The 16,278-nt window shown below is 43.3% G+C and overlaps 1 protein-coding gene across 2 annotated transcripts in view; it reads right to left on the bottom strand.

The window, feature by feature from the left end:
* Positions 1–413: 413 nt before the first annotated feature.
* Rtkn2 (rhotekin 2) overlaps positions 414–16,278 on the bottom strand; it is a 73,305-nt gene continuing 57,440 nt past the window's right edge. For both annotated transcript variants that reach the window (NM_001107625.3, XM_087597503.1), the window contains 3 exon segments: positions 414–5,096; positions 6,505–6,612; positions 11,119–11,281. In NM_001107625.3, coding sequence (NP_001101095.2) covers positions 4,564–5,096; positions 6,505–6,612; positions 11,119–11,281 — 804 coding nt within the window. In that variant the 3' untranslated portion in view covers positions 414–4,563.

Here is a 16,278-nt window from a genome sequence, read left to right on the forward strand (position 1 = left end):
GGAAATTTTTTCTTTTGGAAAGAAATGTAAAATACAATACCTGACAACACCCTTAGAAATAAAATCAGGAAATGAGGGATTCAAGGAAGGGTTGCCACTTCTCTCCTTGATGTGCTCCAAGAGAATAAATTAAGTATGAGGGAGAATTGATGCAGGGTATGTCCTTGTGGCTTGTGACTCACAGGCAGGGGAATTCCTGGCTTGATAACCTAAAAGCTGGGTAACCTCAAAGGCTTTTGGGGGTCACAGGCTCTGCCTAGGATTCCATGCAAATGTTCAACCATGAAGGACACCAAGTTGCCCGGATGTTGAGCTTCCTAATACCTGACTGTGATTTTCCCTCTAAAGCTAACTGTCCATTCATCCCTACCAGGTCAGCCCAGAAGGAGAACCCCAGAGAACATGCTAGAAAATGTCTTCACGAATCAAGTCCTTTAATTACTACACAGGTTTTAATTATGTGACTTAGATTACACTCAAGTACCTTTGATCATTAACAAAAAGTCTGATAGAAGTACTATTTTTTAATCCAAACATTTGATCCACATATGGTTAAAGGAACACAGTTCAACAAGTTAGAAAAAGAATACAATCTACTTTCAAATGAAATTCTGCCATTTAAAAAGTCAAAGATGGGGGCTGGCCGATGGCTCAGTGGATAAAGACGCTTGCCACTAAACACAGGAATTGGGTTCCATTGGAAGGACCCACTTGATAGAAGGAGAGAACTGAGAGAACTGACTCCCGCAGGTTGTCACCTGGCTTCCTTTGTGGTCGGAGACACATACAGCTAATACGTAAACAAATAAATAACGTTTTAAAAAGAAAAAAAAAGTCCATTTAAAAAAAACTCAAAAGTGCTATTTTCACCCAGGGTTGATGAGATACACAATGTATAACAACAGTGTTCGTGGAACTGTTATTAACAATAACAAAGTAGTTAACACACGTTTTGGGCTGGATAGATGATGGTACAGACGTTACGAGAACTTGCTCTTCCCGCAGGAGTTCTTTCGCAGCCATACTGAGAGAGGCTCACCTGTGATTCGGTTCCACGAGGTCCAAGGACCTCTTCTGGCCTCCATGGGCGCACATGTTTGCATGCATGTACATGCACGCACATACACATACACACACAGAGAGAGAGAGAGAGAGAGAGAGAGAGAGAGAGAGAGAGAGAGAAAGAGAGAGAGAAATATCTCGATAAAAAATTTAAAATAGAAATGCTTTTTCCTTTTGGTTTTTCAAGACAGGGTTTCTTAGTGTAGCTATCCTGGAACTCAGTCCATAGAGCAGGCTGGCCTCGAACTCAGAGATCTGCCTGCCTCTGCCTCCCTGCCACTGAGACTAAAGGGAAGCACCCCCCCCCCCCCGCCTGTCTAGAAATGCTATTGAAACATAACAGGGCGGAGAAGACAACTGCCAGAATGCAAATGGTCATTAATTGCACCTTAACTGCTACCCACCAACTCCCTCTTGAGTGTATCCGTGAGTTCTGGAAAGTTCTGGTCAGGAGATACAATTCACCACAAGAAGCACACCTGTACCTACCCCCCCGCCCCCGCATCTGCTGCATCTCTAACATGGCTGCCCCTGCTGAGTTGTACAGGCGATTGCATTTAAATGGCCACTGAATACAAACTCCACCAAATGCCCCTATAATTTCATTTTGAACTGAATTAATTAACTTCACAGTAGGTCTGAGGTACCTGAAAGGAAGACTGGCCAGCATGGCCTGCCTACCTTGCACTGGTGGTCTCTAAGCTCCTACTGATTTTTAATGAACAGTGCTAGGTGAGGGACATTTTCTCCTAAAAGGCAGGGACAAATATTGGTAAGGAATGTATAGTTTTCCACACACGTAGCCATATCTGTTTAAAAGTTGTTTATGGAGTGGTGAGATCCATGTTTGGTGTTTTGGTGGATTTTACCTTGAGATGTGCGTATTTATGTTTAAAAGGGTGTTCTTCCTCTTCGAAAGATGTCAAAATAAGGAAACTTATTTTATAATTTGTGTAATTTATAGCACAGACCTTGAGATGTAGATGCAACTGCCCAAGACGTTATCTTTGCATCCTCGAAAGCACCATAATTAAGTTCCTCCAATTATAATGTTATCAAGATCTGATAGCAAAGAAACGAATCGGAAGGACACACACGAAGCTGCCGCACCTCTTCTATCACGTGATGCATCCCTCCACCAGTCAGTATCTCAGCACTTTTAAGTTGTGACGGAATGAGAGAAGAGGAGGAAGGAAGGTGGGAAGAGTTAGGAGGGAGGAGTAAAAGAGAGGACAGCTTCTCTTTTGTTGTGTAGGGCGAGTGTGGCCTAGTATTTGATGAGCAGAGTGGTACAGAGGGGGACCTCCTTTAACTGGTGGGGATTGGGCAGAATTTCACCCACCAAGAAGGAAGGAGGCTGATTTCAGACATGGTTCAAAGCTGCCTGCTAAGAACACAACTCCTTCAGAATGTTTCCAGGAAGAGACACAGGCACAGGCACAGGCACAGGCACAGGCACAGGCACAGGCACAGGCACAGGCACACACGCATGCATGCACGCACGCACACACCTTAAATTCTTCCAGCTGTAATTTGTACAAGAAATCGGAAGGCTTGAATAGAGGAACGCAGCAAGTGAGGGGCACAGGGGCTCGAGGTAGGGGCACTTGGGTGCCAGGGATCAGAAACAATTTTGCCAGCAGCACTTTCTAACTTAGACAAACAAACAAAAAAGAGGTTCCATCAACAGTTCATAAGAATTGTTGAAGATGTCGCCAAGGGCTAACAGAGGCATTTTTTAAGCAATAAAACAACGTACTTTGATGTATTGAAAGGGCAATTACTGGGGCTGGAGAGCTGGCTGAGCGGCTAAGAGACTGCTCTTCCAGAGGTGCTGAGTTCAAGTCCCAGTACCCACATGGTAGGATCTGATGCCCTCTTCTGGTGTGTCTGAAGACAGCCACAGTGTACTCATATACATAAAATAAGTATAAAAAGAAAGCAAAGAAATGGTAATTACCACCAAAACTTCCCAGACCCTTTCAGTTAGATTAAAACAAAAACAAAACCACACCCATCTATTCTTCGGGTTTCCATGGGCGTAGGAGTCTCGACCTTCACAAGGGCTGTGTGTCACTGGACCCGGGTTCCCCTTTTTACTGGGGGTTCCTGGGCAAGCAACAGACAGACGAACTATTCCCCTCTGCTATCTAAAAACGGTGAATGGTTGGTCCCATCAATACCTCGGTTGGCCATTTTACGTGGGCGTAGTTCCCATCCAGATTGACAGAACTCATTCCTTCAGCGTGATGGATTATGGTACCCGTTAGGGCGTGGGAGGTCCTGGACTTTTCAGAACTGGTGCAAATACCCTCTGGGAAGTTTGCTTGGAAATTCTGATGACATTTTAAAACTGTTCCGCTACTCTTGTTTACAAAAGGGGTTATTATAAAAAGTGGATTTTTCTTTTTGTCCGTTTAAGATATTCATCCTCTTGCTATTTATCCCCCCATTCAATTTATAATCCTGTTTGGGTCACTGTGATTAGTTGCTATGGAAATTACCTCCTATGGAAATGACGCCAATGTGATTACTGAATGAATATCAGTAACACAATATCAGACAATATCAATAACAGACATCAGTCCTTACTCAAAAAAAAAAAAAAAAAGGAAAATCTAATTAAAAAATTGAAAAAGGATTAATTCTGAAGATTACTGCGGTCAACCTTCCTGATAATTTTTTGAATCTGCCATCTGCTTTTAAAGTATTAAGTAAAAATTTAAGGCATTAGTCAGCGACTTGTCTCCCTGAATTCCAGAGGCCACAAACGGAGATTAGCATCCTATGGCAAGCAGGACGAAGGGGGACATTTCACATCCACTTCACTCCCTAAGAAGGGTGGGCCTCACTGCAAGCGGTGAAGTCAACAGGATTTCAGGGCTCATCAAAGAAATGACTTTGAATAGCAGATTACAAATTCCCTTTAAAGATAAAGGGTTTAATATTCGAAAATGTATCCCAGGAATTTAAAAAGGTCAACCCTATAGATCATTGAGTTAAACAACAGAGGGGAGGGATCCAGAGGACTGTTAGATGAGAATCCCAGAAAGCTGACCGGACACATTTCCTTGGGTGGATTCTGTAATTTGTGGTTTGAGTAAAACCTTTGAAGCACTCCGTTAAGTATTAAAGTTCTCACAATGAGAATGTGGCTTGTATTGAAGACATTTTACCCCCCCCCCAAAAAAAAATCAATGCTTTTAATGCCTGCTGCCTGTCCACTGCCTGCTACAAAATTAGGAATAAATTAACCCTTCCAACGAGTAAGATATTGTCTAGAAATTTCCTCTTTTGTTCCGTGGGGAGAAACCATTGATATTCTGGAAAGGAGAAGTAAAGGGGAAATCCAATTCTCTATTTAAAGGTGCTTTTCTGTATCTAACCACTTATTAATGGCTTCCGGAAACTGCTCTGGTCTTTACCTCTACAATTATCTAACATTACACTCACAATGCCTCTGACCGAGCCTTACAGCTGGATTTACACAGTACAGGCTTCCTACACTTGTGCTTGGAGCCACGATCGAGGGTCCAGAATGTCTCTGATGGATTTCTGCCTTGGAGCTGGCACTGGCTTCCCGTCCAAACTGGTTTTAGCATCTGTGGGCCCGCTGTCCTCTGAACTGCTTTTCCTGGTGGGGAGAAGTTTGCGAGGGGCAGCCACCGGTTTCTGGAGGTGATGCGTAGGCGGTGACAGTCTGCGATCTGAAGATGGGGCCCCAGAGACACCGACCTGGGCTTCGCTGTCCTTGGACTGACCCATGCTACCTTGTGTCTTTACACTGAAGGGAGGCTGATCCATAGGAGGGAGGGGAGCACGTCTCTTTTTCCTTTTCCCATCCGGTGCTGGTTTGCCTGCTGGGGACAAGACTTTCTTCTGGATGACCATCTCATGGCTGCCATCAAACACTGAGGCCCACGGGGGTGTTGTGGATTCCTCCTCCCGACCAATGAGGAACTGTCCATTGGTCTCTCCGATTTTTTTTTGTATTATGTCCGTCACGCTTTCGAGTTTCACAGGTGAATCAATGCCTGTAATAATTTTAAGAAGAGACTTTATGGGGGAAAAAAAATCCAATGACCATATGTACTTTATCCAAATAAGATCTTTTTTTTTTTTTCTTTGGTCCTTTTTTTTTCGGAGCTGGGGACCGAACCCAGGGCCTTGCGCTTCCTAGGTAAGCGCTCTACCACTGAGCTAAATCCCCAGCCCCCAAATAAGATCTTATTTTCCAAATCAATATTCTACCTATAGTGACCATTAAAAACTTGGGAGCAGGATGTATAATAAAAACACTGATTTATAAAAGTAAGCCTATCAAAAGAGTCCCCAAGCAAGGCTCTCATTATCATACTTATACATTAGACATCATATATTCAACATATGCAGTATAGGGGAAATGCATAGCATTCACACACACACAGTACTGGTGGACAGACACATCCTAGCGCTTCTTGAACTCTTAGCTTAACTGTTTATTATGCGGTAACTTTTCCTAGACTCAAACTCTTCCTTTGCCTACTAGGAAGCTCCCTATGTAAAAGGGGATGGGGGTAAGGAGCCAGCAGGTTTCCCTACAGACCTTGACCTTTCTGCTGAGGATAAAAGACAAAAGGAAAAGCAAACAGACAAAATCCTCCAACACCCCAGGGCAGGAGTCCCAAACCCTCGCACTAACTTCGGTGTTAAGGATGCTGGGTAAAATTTCCCTTGAGAAAAGTAAGAAAACGGAGACCAATGTTTCCTGCTTCGTGTCTCTGATGTTTTAAAGGAATCTAAGACTGTGAATGCACACACTTACACATGCGCGTGCACACAGCCTTGCAAGTGTATTGGCAGATAGAGTCCAGCACTACTGTCCGGATGTGCTTGATCCCAGCACTATGGGGGAGGCCACCCCACAGGATTAACACCTTTCAAGGGGTGGGAAAGTGAAACAGAAACTCTAGAAAGACCAATGTTTGAATTAGACTTAACTAGTTATTTCTGACCAGAGGTGAATGCTTCCTTCATTAATATTTCCCTATTGGTCATACAAACAGACAAACAACAGCAAAAGCCACTTGATAAAACAGAGAACACCAACTGAACGTGATTACATCTTAGAGTCTGCATGTCCATACTTTCTGAGTCCCATGAGCTGAGGACTTTATTCTTTAAAGCCTGGAGGTTTTTTTTTTTTTTTTTTTTGGCTTAATCATGAGCATTCAAACTATGAAAAATACACGCTCATTAATTTTGTATTAATTCATCTATTAAACATGAGCTCCTCAGTCTATAATCATAGCCTCTCTTTCTCTCCTTTTTTTTTTTTTTAAATTCAATTTGACTGTGCCCTGAGAATTTTTAGTATTTTAATGTCAATAAGCGGCTGGGGTGTGGACGAGGTTGCCTTTCGGTCACTCTATGGCTCGGAAGCGGCAAGCCCCGCCCACTTACTCATATCGTGATACACTGAAGTCGCCTCCTTTGCCAGGAACAAAGGTGGTTTCCGTGGTGACATAATCTCAATTCTCATAAGTTCTTCACAACAATGCTTCCAGTGGCCTAAGAGAGAAAGGAAGGGGCAGGTTAGTTTGAAAGATAAATGTGAGGCTATATATTTCATTTTCTCCCAATATCAGTCCTTTGTGCGCGTGCGTGCCCGCATGTGTATAGGTGTGTGTTAGAAAATTAACAGTTTATCAATAAAGCCAAGCTTTCAAGAAGCCCACATAAAAACCCAGTACAATCCAGTTTCCAAAGCCGACTCTGCATGGGTGATTCATTTAAAAACCAACCAAACAAACGAGAAACCAGTTCTGGGTAGACATCGAGATCCTGAGGTCAGCCGGTACCTCACCACATGAAACCATCAACAATCACATTAAATTTCATATTCACATCGAAAGGAGAGTACACAGCTTTTCTTTTCCACTGTAGAGAAAGACATCCAGTGTTTCAGATGTTTGAAAGGCAAATCCTCACTGAAATCCAGCTGTCAGACCGAGGAAGAAATACAGAATCCAAGTCCTCAGACATCTTTGAGTTCAGTTTCCAATTGAGAAATGAGAATTGTTTAATAGTCATCGCTGTTTTACTTACTCAAACCTTGAGGTTTTGGGACTCAGTTCTCCTCTACAGCTAAAAAAAGATAGGCATTTGCTGAGTTCCCGAGACACAACACCATGTGTCTATCCAGTGACATCATAGAAAGCACGCAGGCCCGCATCACTAGAAAAGTGGGGACGACACATCAGACACCTTCTAAGGTTAACACTTCCTTCCCTTGTTTCAGCGGTCTGAATACACATATTTGATCTGTCCAACATGCTAGTTTTCCGTGGCTTAGGAATTTGAAAGACATTTTGTGTTTATTACATATTCATTTTGTAGTCGTGGCGCACTGCGATAAATGCCTGCATTTTGAATCCATTACCATAACTAGTTAAGACACATCAAAAGCCTTTCAGGGCATTTTATTATGATGCTGATTACCACACGGCAAACCAACAGGAAGTAAGGCCCCAGGACACAGCTGTAGAGGTTCCTCTCAGGGTCTGAATCCACAAGCTGGAACTGGCACCCCCCCACCCCCTTTATTTTAGATAAATATGTAAGAGCTTTTTTTTTTTTTTTTTTTTTTTGCCTTCTTTGTTGCGGTTGGGGAAACATAGTATTTAATGAAAAAAATGATGCTTCGTTCTAACTGGGCCAGTATTTCTCCTTTGGGCTCCAGGACGTACCATGCTGGGAAGAGATGATTTCTGCACGGGGGATCTTAAGATAAAGTGCTACATGGCTGCACTAGAAACAGGATATTAGCCATGCCAGGTGGGGAACACAACCCTGCATCGTCCACGTGCTCCTGATGCCAGAGGCGATTATACAGTTGAAACATTCTGCAGTGACTAGGTCTGTTTACACAGAAATACATGACAGCTAATACGCTAATGCGAGGCTGGTATCAGGTACGATCTACTGTGTTCACATAACCTGCTCAATATTAAAGATGTTTCCCACGATGCTGCCTTATTAGACACACGTGTATGCATGCAAGTGTGTGTGTGAGTGTGTCTGTGTGTGTGTGTGTGCATGCAAGTGTGTGCATGTGAGTGTGTGAGTGTGTGTGTGAGTGTATGTGTGTGTCTGTGTGTGTGTCTGTGTGTGTGAGTGTGTGAGTGTGTGTGTATGAGAGTGTGTGTGAGTGTGTGTGTGAGAGTATGTGTGACAGTGTGTGCGAGTGTGTGAGTGTGTGTGTGAGTGTGTATGTGAGAGTGTGTGTGAGTGTATGTGTGAGTGTGTGTGTATGAGAGTGTGTGTGAGTGTGTGTGAGAGTATGTGTGACAGTGTGTGTGTGAGTGTGTATGTGAGAGTGTGTGTGTGTGAGTGTGTGTGTGCATGTAATCACATTCATGCTATGGCACTACTGTGGGCACAGGGGGCAGCCTACAGAAGTTGGTCCTCTCCTTCCTCCACAGGGCCCCTCGGAACGGAACTGAGGTTTTCAGGCTTGTGAGCGTTGCTACCTGCTAGCATCCTAGTGCCTCTGTCACGATATTTACTTATTGTCCGTGTTCCCTATCACAATGACGTCTCACGCTAAGCTATTCGCGTAACTCAGCATTTGTAGTAAATATTTGGGGGGAAACCTATAATGATCCAAGTTTGTTCAAACATGCTCTCTTTGCGCTATCCTTCCTAGCCACTGGCTATAATAGAGAACAGGGGCCACACCTCCTGTATAAGCTCGCAAACAGGAAGGCAGCATCCCCTTTGCCCCGACCCTCCAGACCACGGCGATGACGGCTAAGCACACCTATGTTTAATAACACTTTCTCATGAATTCTTATTCGCTTACTCTCCCAGGCTTCCCTTTATAAGTTGGGCTGAAATTAAGTACTGAAATTTGACCCAAATATTAAATTATTCTTATGTTATTCCATTCTTGCTATCTTCTTCTACTTTGTACTACACACCGTACTTCAACCACGATGAGGAAGGCACGCTTGTTGATAAGAAAATTAGAATGAGGTGGCTCAGTGGAAATAGGCTCAATGCTGAACCCACACGGAGGAAGAAGAGGGCTGACTTCCATAGGCTGGGCTCTGACCTGCACACATGTGCTGTATTATATACATTCCACACACAGGCACACATGCACACGCACACACACATACACATTCACACACACATGCACACACACACACCAGACACACTTACACATATACCCCTTCACACAGACACAAACAGATGGGCACACACACACACACACACACACACCAGACACACTTACACATATATCCATTCACACAGACACAAACAGATGGACATACACTGACACACAGACATACACACATACACCAGAAACACACATATGCCCCTTCACACAGACACAAACAGATGGACACACACACATACCAGACAGACAGACACACTTACACATATACCTAGATGCACACATACACACAGATACAGAGACACACATAGAGAGGCACAAACTGACTGTTAATTTAAAAATGACAAAAACGTTAAGAAAATGATAGTACTACATATAATGTAATGGAATGGTTTAGGTTATATATATATATATACATATACATATATATATATATATATAATGATAGTACTACATATAATGTAATGGTTCAGGTAGTATAAAGACTTCCATCTGTGCTTCGTTGACATACAAAGTATAAAATGTAGGAGGAGCTGCATTCTAAAGATGGCAGACTGGCACAACTTGGTTAGAAAAAAGGGTTTAGCTTCAAAGTGACATACATGAGAAGTTACCTAGAAATGGGTCCTCCTCTGGTCCCACTGGTACTAGAATGTTCTGGACTAGTGCTTTAATTGCTACCTTCTCTGTTATTATGCCCACATAAAGCATATACTGCCAAGAATCATTTCTTAAAATAAGTGGCTTTTTGGAAGTCAGACTGTCTGAATCAGAGAGCCTAGGAAAGCAGTCAAGATTCGAACTGCAATCAGCAAAAGAGAGGAGGCTCTTGACTAGGCCTACGCAGTGCCATTTGTAATCCCAGAGGACTCAAGGGCAAGGCTAGCCTGAGCTACATGTCTTTATTACATCACCACTCCTGCATGCCTACCAAGTCAGCACTTGGGAAGCTGGGGCAGGAGCCAGGACATAGTGAGTCTCAGAGAAACAACGTAATAGAACACAGGCTGGTTCTGAGGTCACTCCTGCCTACATGGTCACAGCAACTTAAGCTAACCTAAACCTGGAGAAGAACCTAGACTGTGCCTCAGGATGGTGCTTGAGGAAAGCACCTCAAAGGACTCCCCTAGTTCAATGACACAAACCACAGGCCTCTCTGTGTCTCCCTTTCCTCATTTTGGCATAGAGTCGAGTAATTTACCTCCCTCAAGAGAGGCAAGCCATCTCCACACTCAGTGCCTGTCCTTGCCCACTTCCCAACCTCCATCCCGCCGTCCACTGCACATCAGAGCAGGCCTGGGACCTGCAGGATAGCAGCAGGTGCCACCTCTTTACAGCGTCCGTAAATCACTGTTGCTTGCAAGTGACTCGACGGCATGAGCCTGTATCGTTCTGTCGACGTGAAATCCTGGCTGACTCTTAACACGAGGCTTAGCTGGCTCAGAAGCAGCCGTCACCAACAGTCCCATTTCCAAAGCAAAATCACAGACAATGAATGCATAGGTTGCTCTGTGTATCGCTGTGGCCAAGAATCTACCGGTGAGCAAGGCTCCCACGAAAGGAGGAGGAAACCTGAGATCCTTACGCATTTTCTGCACGGAGCCAGGCTGTGTTACTGAGATGGGGACAGACATTCAAGGGGCTAAAACTCATCTCTGCAGGAAGCACAAGATGGTATCATAGCAGCCCTGCAGTTAGAAGAAGGTTACTAAAAAACGAGACTCCTCGGAGATGATCATTATCTGGAACAGGTTCGTGGTACTCGGCCATGGCTTTCAGGAAATTTAAATGAGAAAAATCCCCACTGTAAGTTCTTTATTTTAGAATTTGGATGGCTGTGTCTGGCCTTCCAGGTCACATGAACACACTGCTTGAGAACGCAAATATCTACTTACTGAGATCAAAGCGGTGCTGCCGGAAAGCGTCCATCCATTCTTGAAAGTCTCCTAGGCCGTCAGCCGCAAAGATGTGACTCACTGCTCGCCCAGCAGCCGTGGTGAGGACGGAGAAGCAGTGCATTTTCTTTGAATCCTTTTCCATGGCCTGGATCCTGGTTTCCTAAAAATTAGGATAAAATTGGTGGTTTCTAAGAAAAGAGTTCGGAAATGATCAAAACGACCTTTTACTGCTCAGCTACTGCATTTATCCAACTGGGTAATCTTACCGTTGATGGTTTGAAATTTAAAATATGTCACTTGAAGGATTTTCAGCATTCAAACTCCAATCTAGAATGTCTTCAAGAAACATTTTTCTTTTCGTTAAGAGAGTTTTGGGTATACTGTACACATATATATGATAAGTTCAAAATTATATGTTCTTGGGACATAGCTGCCATCAGGATCCTGGTTTCCTGCCTCTTAAATACATCTTAGAATTGTGGTAAAGCAAGTGCAGCATGCCATTGCTTTAGTGTGGTTAGATATCAACTACATTTGCAACCGCCGTAAAACTGAATCAGTCAAGTCTGTTCCCTTTTTACTCAAATAGTCATACATATTACAGTGTTATTGGTTGAAGTGGTAGAAATGTTACAGTCTTTTATTTAAACCAACAAACAGGTTTCCATCAATAACATTCATTTCATATGTCACATTCACTCGTAATGCTCACAGGTCAAGATCTGGGTGAATTGTAGAAGTCCAATGTTCAAGCCATTCCTTGGAGAATGAACGAAACAGTATACCACAGGAGCCATGGTCTCAGCCCTGTTAGAAATCTCAGCGCCTTTCTGAGTGGTACCAGATAAGGCAATGCCGTGACATTCATGGTGCTGGAAGGCAGAGGCCAGTCCCCAAGTCACAGACGGCTAAGTAGTAATAGCAAGGACAGGTGGCTTAGACTGAAGGATGTTGGAGGAATGGCATCTGGGACAGAAGGTTCGTTTCCCAACATCCAAGGGCAGCACTGTCCCAAGGAAACACAGTGGGATCCACAGAGGCCATTTATACATTTTTAGAAACGTATTTAAAAAGTAAAAACTGGTTTTAAATTGGAAATAAAAACATTTAAATAGTTAAACTTTAATGGTGTACCTTATTGTATTTGATATAAAAATAGGGAACGTACTCTTCAAAGGAGCACAACTCAACTCTAGCCTGTGCCACTTAGACACCTGGCGCTCCGGAAGGTCCCTGTGAGTACAGTCCAGTTTACAGGGAGGAGGCAGTTACCCTTTCTGCAGTGCAGAATGCGATGGCCTGTAGCTACTGACGCCGATTAGGAGTGGGGAGAAAGTGACAGCCCACACCTACACACACTTGCAACAACTGTGTTGTGAGTTTCAGGGAAGTGGTGGGGTTGGAAGGAAAACTTTATTCCCTGAAGAATGGGTAAATCCTATCAGTACTGTATAGGGAATTATTTTCTATAGGATTTAATTCTTCCAGAATCCATGGGAACACATCTGCTGCAGAAAGCAGCTGTGTGTCTTTGAACTTCCAGAATATTAAAAACGTCAGGACTGGCAGTCATCTTGGGATGGGTCTGACTGCTGGTTACAGGGAAGTCAGTGAGTGTAGACAGCCTCTAGACTGCAGTGTGACATAGGGTCAACACAGTGATTTTATAGTGACAAGGTCTTTGTACATCCCTACCTGCAGGCAACAAACTGTGAATTAAGTAATCACTGTGAGTTAAGTAATCATATATACAACATTAAAAAAAGCTAAAAGACTGCCTTTAAAGCTGCAACCAACCAATTAGCCAACCACTGACTATTCACTAACTAACCAACAACTGACCAACACCCAACCAATCAAGCACCAACCAACAAGAACCAATCATATAACCAGTCAATTTCCTACCCAACCAATCAACCACCAACCACCAACCAATCAACTACCTAAATAATCAACCACCAAACAACTACCCAATCATCCAACCAACCAATCAACTACCCAATCATCTAACTAACCAATCAACTACCCAACAATCATCCAACCAACCAATCAACTAACCAACAATCATCCAACCAACCAATCAACCAAACACCAACAACCGACCCATCTCTTTTAAAACATGGTTTTATTACCAACTTCAGAGGATAATATAGTTATAGAAAAATCTTCAGGATGCTGCTCTTATCCTAACTGAAGGTTGAATTCAAGTGGGAGAGGGGGCTTAGATAAATATTTTGAGCATCTGACTATTTCTACCTAATTTCCCTTCAACACGAATTCCTGATTACTCCTGTAGATGGGATTAAATAGATTCAACTAAGTAAAGAAAATGGGATTCTTTGCACATAAGTGTTTACACATTCAACAAGGTATTGTTTCTAATGAAGTGACTTGAATGAGGAAGCAGACCATTTATATCCTAAGTAAATCCAAGTCAACAGTGTAGATGAACATAACATCCTCCATTAACTACAGGACCCATAGGCATTGTTACAGGTTTTAAACATCCCAAGGTAGGGTTTTTGTTTGTTTTGAGAGAGGATCTCACTACGCAGATCTGGCTGGCCTGAACTCACTATGTAGACCAGGCTGGGTATGAACTGAGAGATCTGCCTTTCTCTGTCTCATGAGGAATGGCATATGTCAAATACTCTTGCTTGTTCGTTTGCTTTTTGTAATAAGTGAAAATGAAATGCAGAATTTAGATTAAATTATACCTTATCACCCAAATAATCTAACTAATGGGGAATATTTGTACTTAAACACTGTCTGTCAAAGAAAGATTAGCACAAGTGTGGCTTGTCATCTATTGGAGTTCACCCAAGCTGCTTGTGGCACTGGTGACATCAAAACAGGCTCACCTCTATCCTCCTCAAAGATGAAGTCATGAGAAAAGAGCGGGATAAATTTTGGAACCTATATTCTATGACTCACAGCAAGGACAGATACTCGATGTCTCCCCTCAAAAGACACAAAAGTGAACAGTCTGGAAATGACCCGGTCACGGCATTTGTTGTATCTCAAGGACCACTTAGTATCTAGCACCAGGAAGTGGCTGCACGGTTTGGAATAAAAGAATGAGACCGCAGGACCAGCCTCTAACCCAAGCGCATCGCTCACAGACATTCCAAGAAGAGAAGCAGATGATGGGACCCAGGTTCCTGCTTTACTCTTTCTACCGTCCAAAAAGTGTTTGGTTTGAGAGCACTAAGCATGCGCGGTCCTTGCAGTCTCTGAGGACGCTTTCTACGCAGCTCTTCCGGGTTGTGACGGACTTGGGATTACGCTGATGGGCAGCTTGCTCTGACTTTGCTTCTCAGGATGTCCCTGTGCACAGCGGCGGAGTAAGAAGGAAGAGCTCCCTGAAAAGGCCACGAGGGCTCAACTCTGCAGCAAAGACACACTCTGAGGTCGTGGGGAAGTTTCCTTTTGGCTTCTATCACCTTGAATTAAAATGTGTTCCACCCTTTCCAGACAAGCCTACTGCCGCACCCAGATTTATGATCCTCTTTAAGCACCTTTCCTAAAAAAAAAAAAAAAAAAAAAAAAAAAACCAAACAAAAAAACCACTCTGGGGGAAATGCTTGGGTCACCATGGGCGAGGATGATTCTCAAGTCTGCGGTCCCACCGGAAATTGAAGACTGCAGATTCCGCTCAAGAATACCGCCTGAAGGACTCTGTTAGTCCCCGGGACAACATAAGCATCAGTAAGAAAAAACAGAGGAGAGGGCTACATTGTGCCTGGCCCTTGAATTCTAAACGCATAACAATTATAAACTATCTCAATGGCCACTTTTGAAGGATGTTAGTTGTTTCGGTCACATATACTCAAACTCACCCTCAGACAGGTACATACATACACGCATGCGCACGCACGCAGCTCATCCTGCTGCCTCCGAGCAGTGTCTTAGAGATAACCTAGCAGTAGACACAGGTTGCTAAGATATTGACAGCTTACAGATGGCAGGAAAAGACCTTAAGCAGCACCACAGATGGGTGCCAAAAGGAGCCACAGGCTCAATGTAGTTTACCCCTCTGCATACAGACACGTGTTTTCAAAATATACTCCTGCTCCATACCAACCCCAATCACCATCCCAAAACCTCAGAGACACAAACAGAGGAATTGAGATTATGGGAAACTCCGTAAGATGAATGATTGTTTCTTCTCTTCAATAAATAAACTATGTTGGTGGTGTGTTGGGGAGGGGAGGTGGGAAACAGCAAGGAAAGCCATTCAAAAACTCCAGCTAATTCAAGTAAGGTCCTCGATCTGGAATCAGACCCAAATGGTTACAGAATCCCTTCTACTGGGAAATGGGAGCACTATCTGAATTATTATTATTATTATTATTATTATTATTAACTACATATGACTAAATGTATATAAAATATATTTTTTCATTATACAACTGGGAAATACACAAGTAAAATCTTTAGTATTGTACGGGAGAACAGAATGCTTGAGAGGGGCTCAATTACACTGTTCTGTACTATCTTGAAAATTTAAAAATAAAATGTTGTTAGAAAGTCTCTTTCTTGCCTCTAAGTTGTCTGTGCTACAGGCGACATTTCCTTCCTTCCTTCCTTCCTTCCTTCCTTCCTTCCTTCCTTCCTTCCTTCCTTCCTTCCTTCCAATATGTCACAAAGACAAGTCTCAAGCCCAGTTGATTGAGAATGAAAAGAGCGGTGCTTAAAACTGACACCACCGGGGTTGGGGATTTAGCTCAGTGGTAGAGCGCTTGCCTAGGAAGCGCAAGGCCCTGGGTTCGATCCCCAGCTCCGAAAAAAAGAACCAAAAAAAAAAAAAAAAAAAAAAAAACCGACACCACCGCTGACATCAGCGCTGACACGGGTCTGGCGACGGAGCATGCGCACATCCACAGGCCATGGAGGGGATGTCTGAACTGTATAACGCAGTCATCGATTAAGCCAAGGGTCGGGCACGGCCAATATCAGTTTGAAATAGTTACCTTAGATTTCTGTCAATAGCGTCAGTCAGACGTAAACGCCCTGAAGGAAAGCGCTACTAAATAACATTTGTCGCACCTATATTTAATAAAGGACAACCGTGTAGCTGACAGGGTTCCGATATCAAAATGACTACCATGAATGGGAAAGCATACCACGCGATCTGTGGTTACTGGTCTTTCTAAA

This window comes from Rattus norvegicus, chromosome 20, assembly GCF_021556685.1.
Source record: "Rattus norvegicus strain SHRSP/BbbUtx chromosome 20, alternate assembly SHRSP_T2T, whole genome shotgun sequence".
Classification (NCBI taxonomy): Eukaryota; Metazoa; Chordata; class Mammalia; order Rodentia; family Muridae; genus Rattus; species Rattus norvegicus.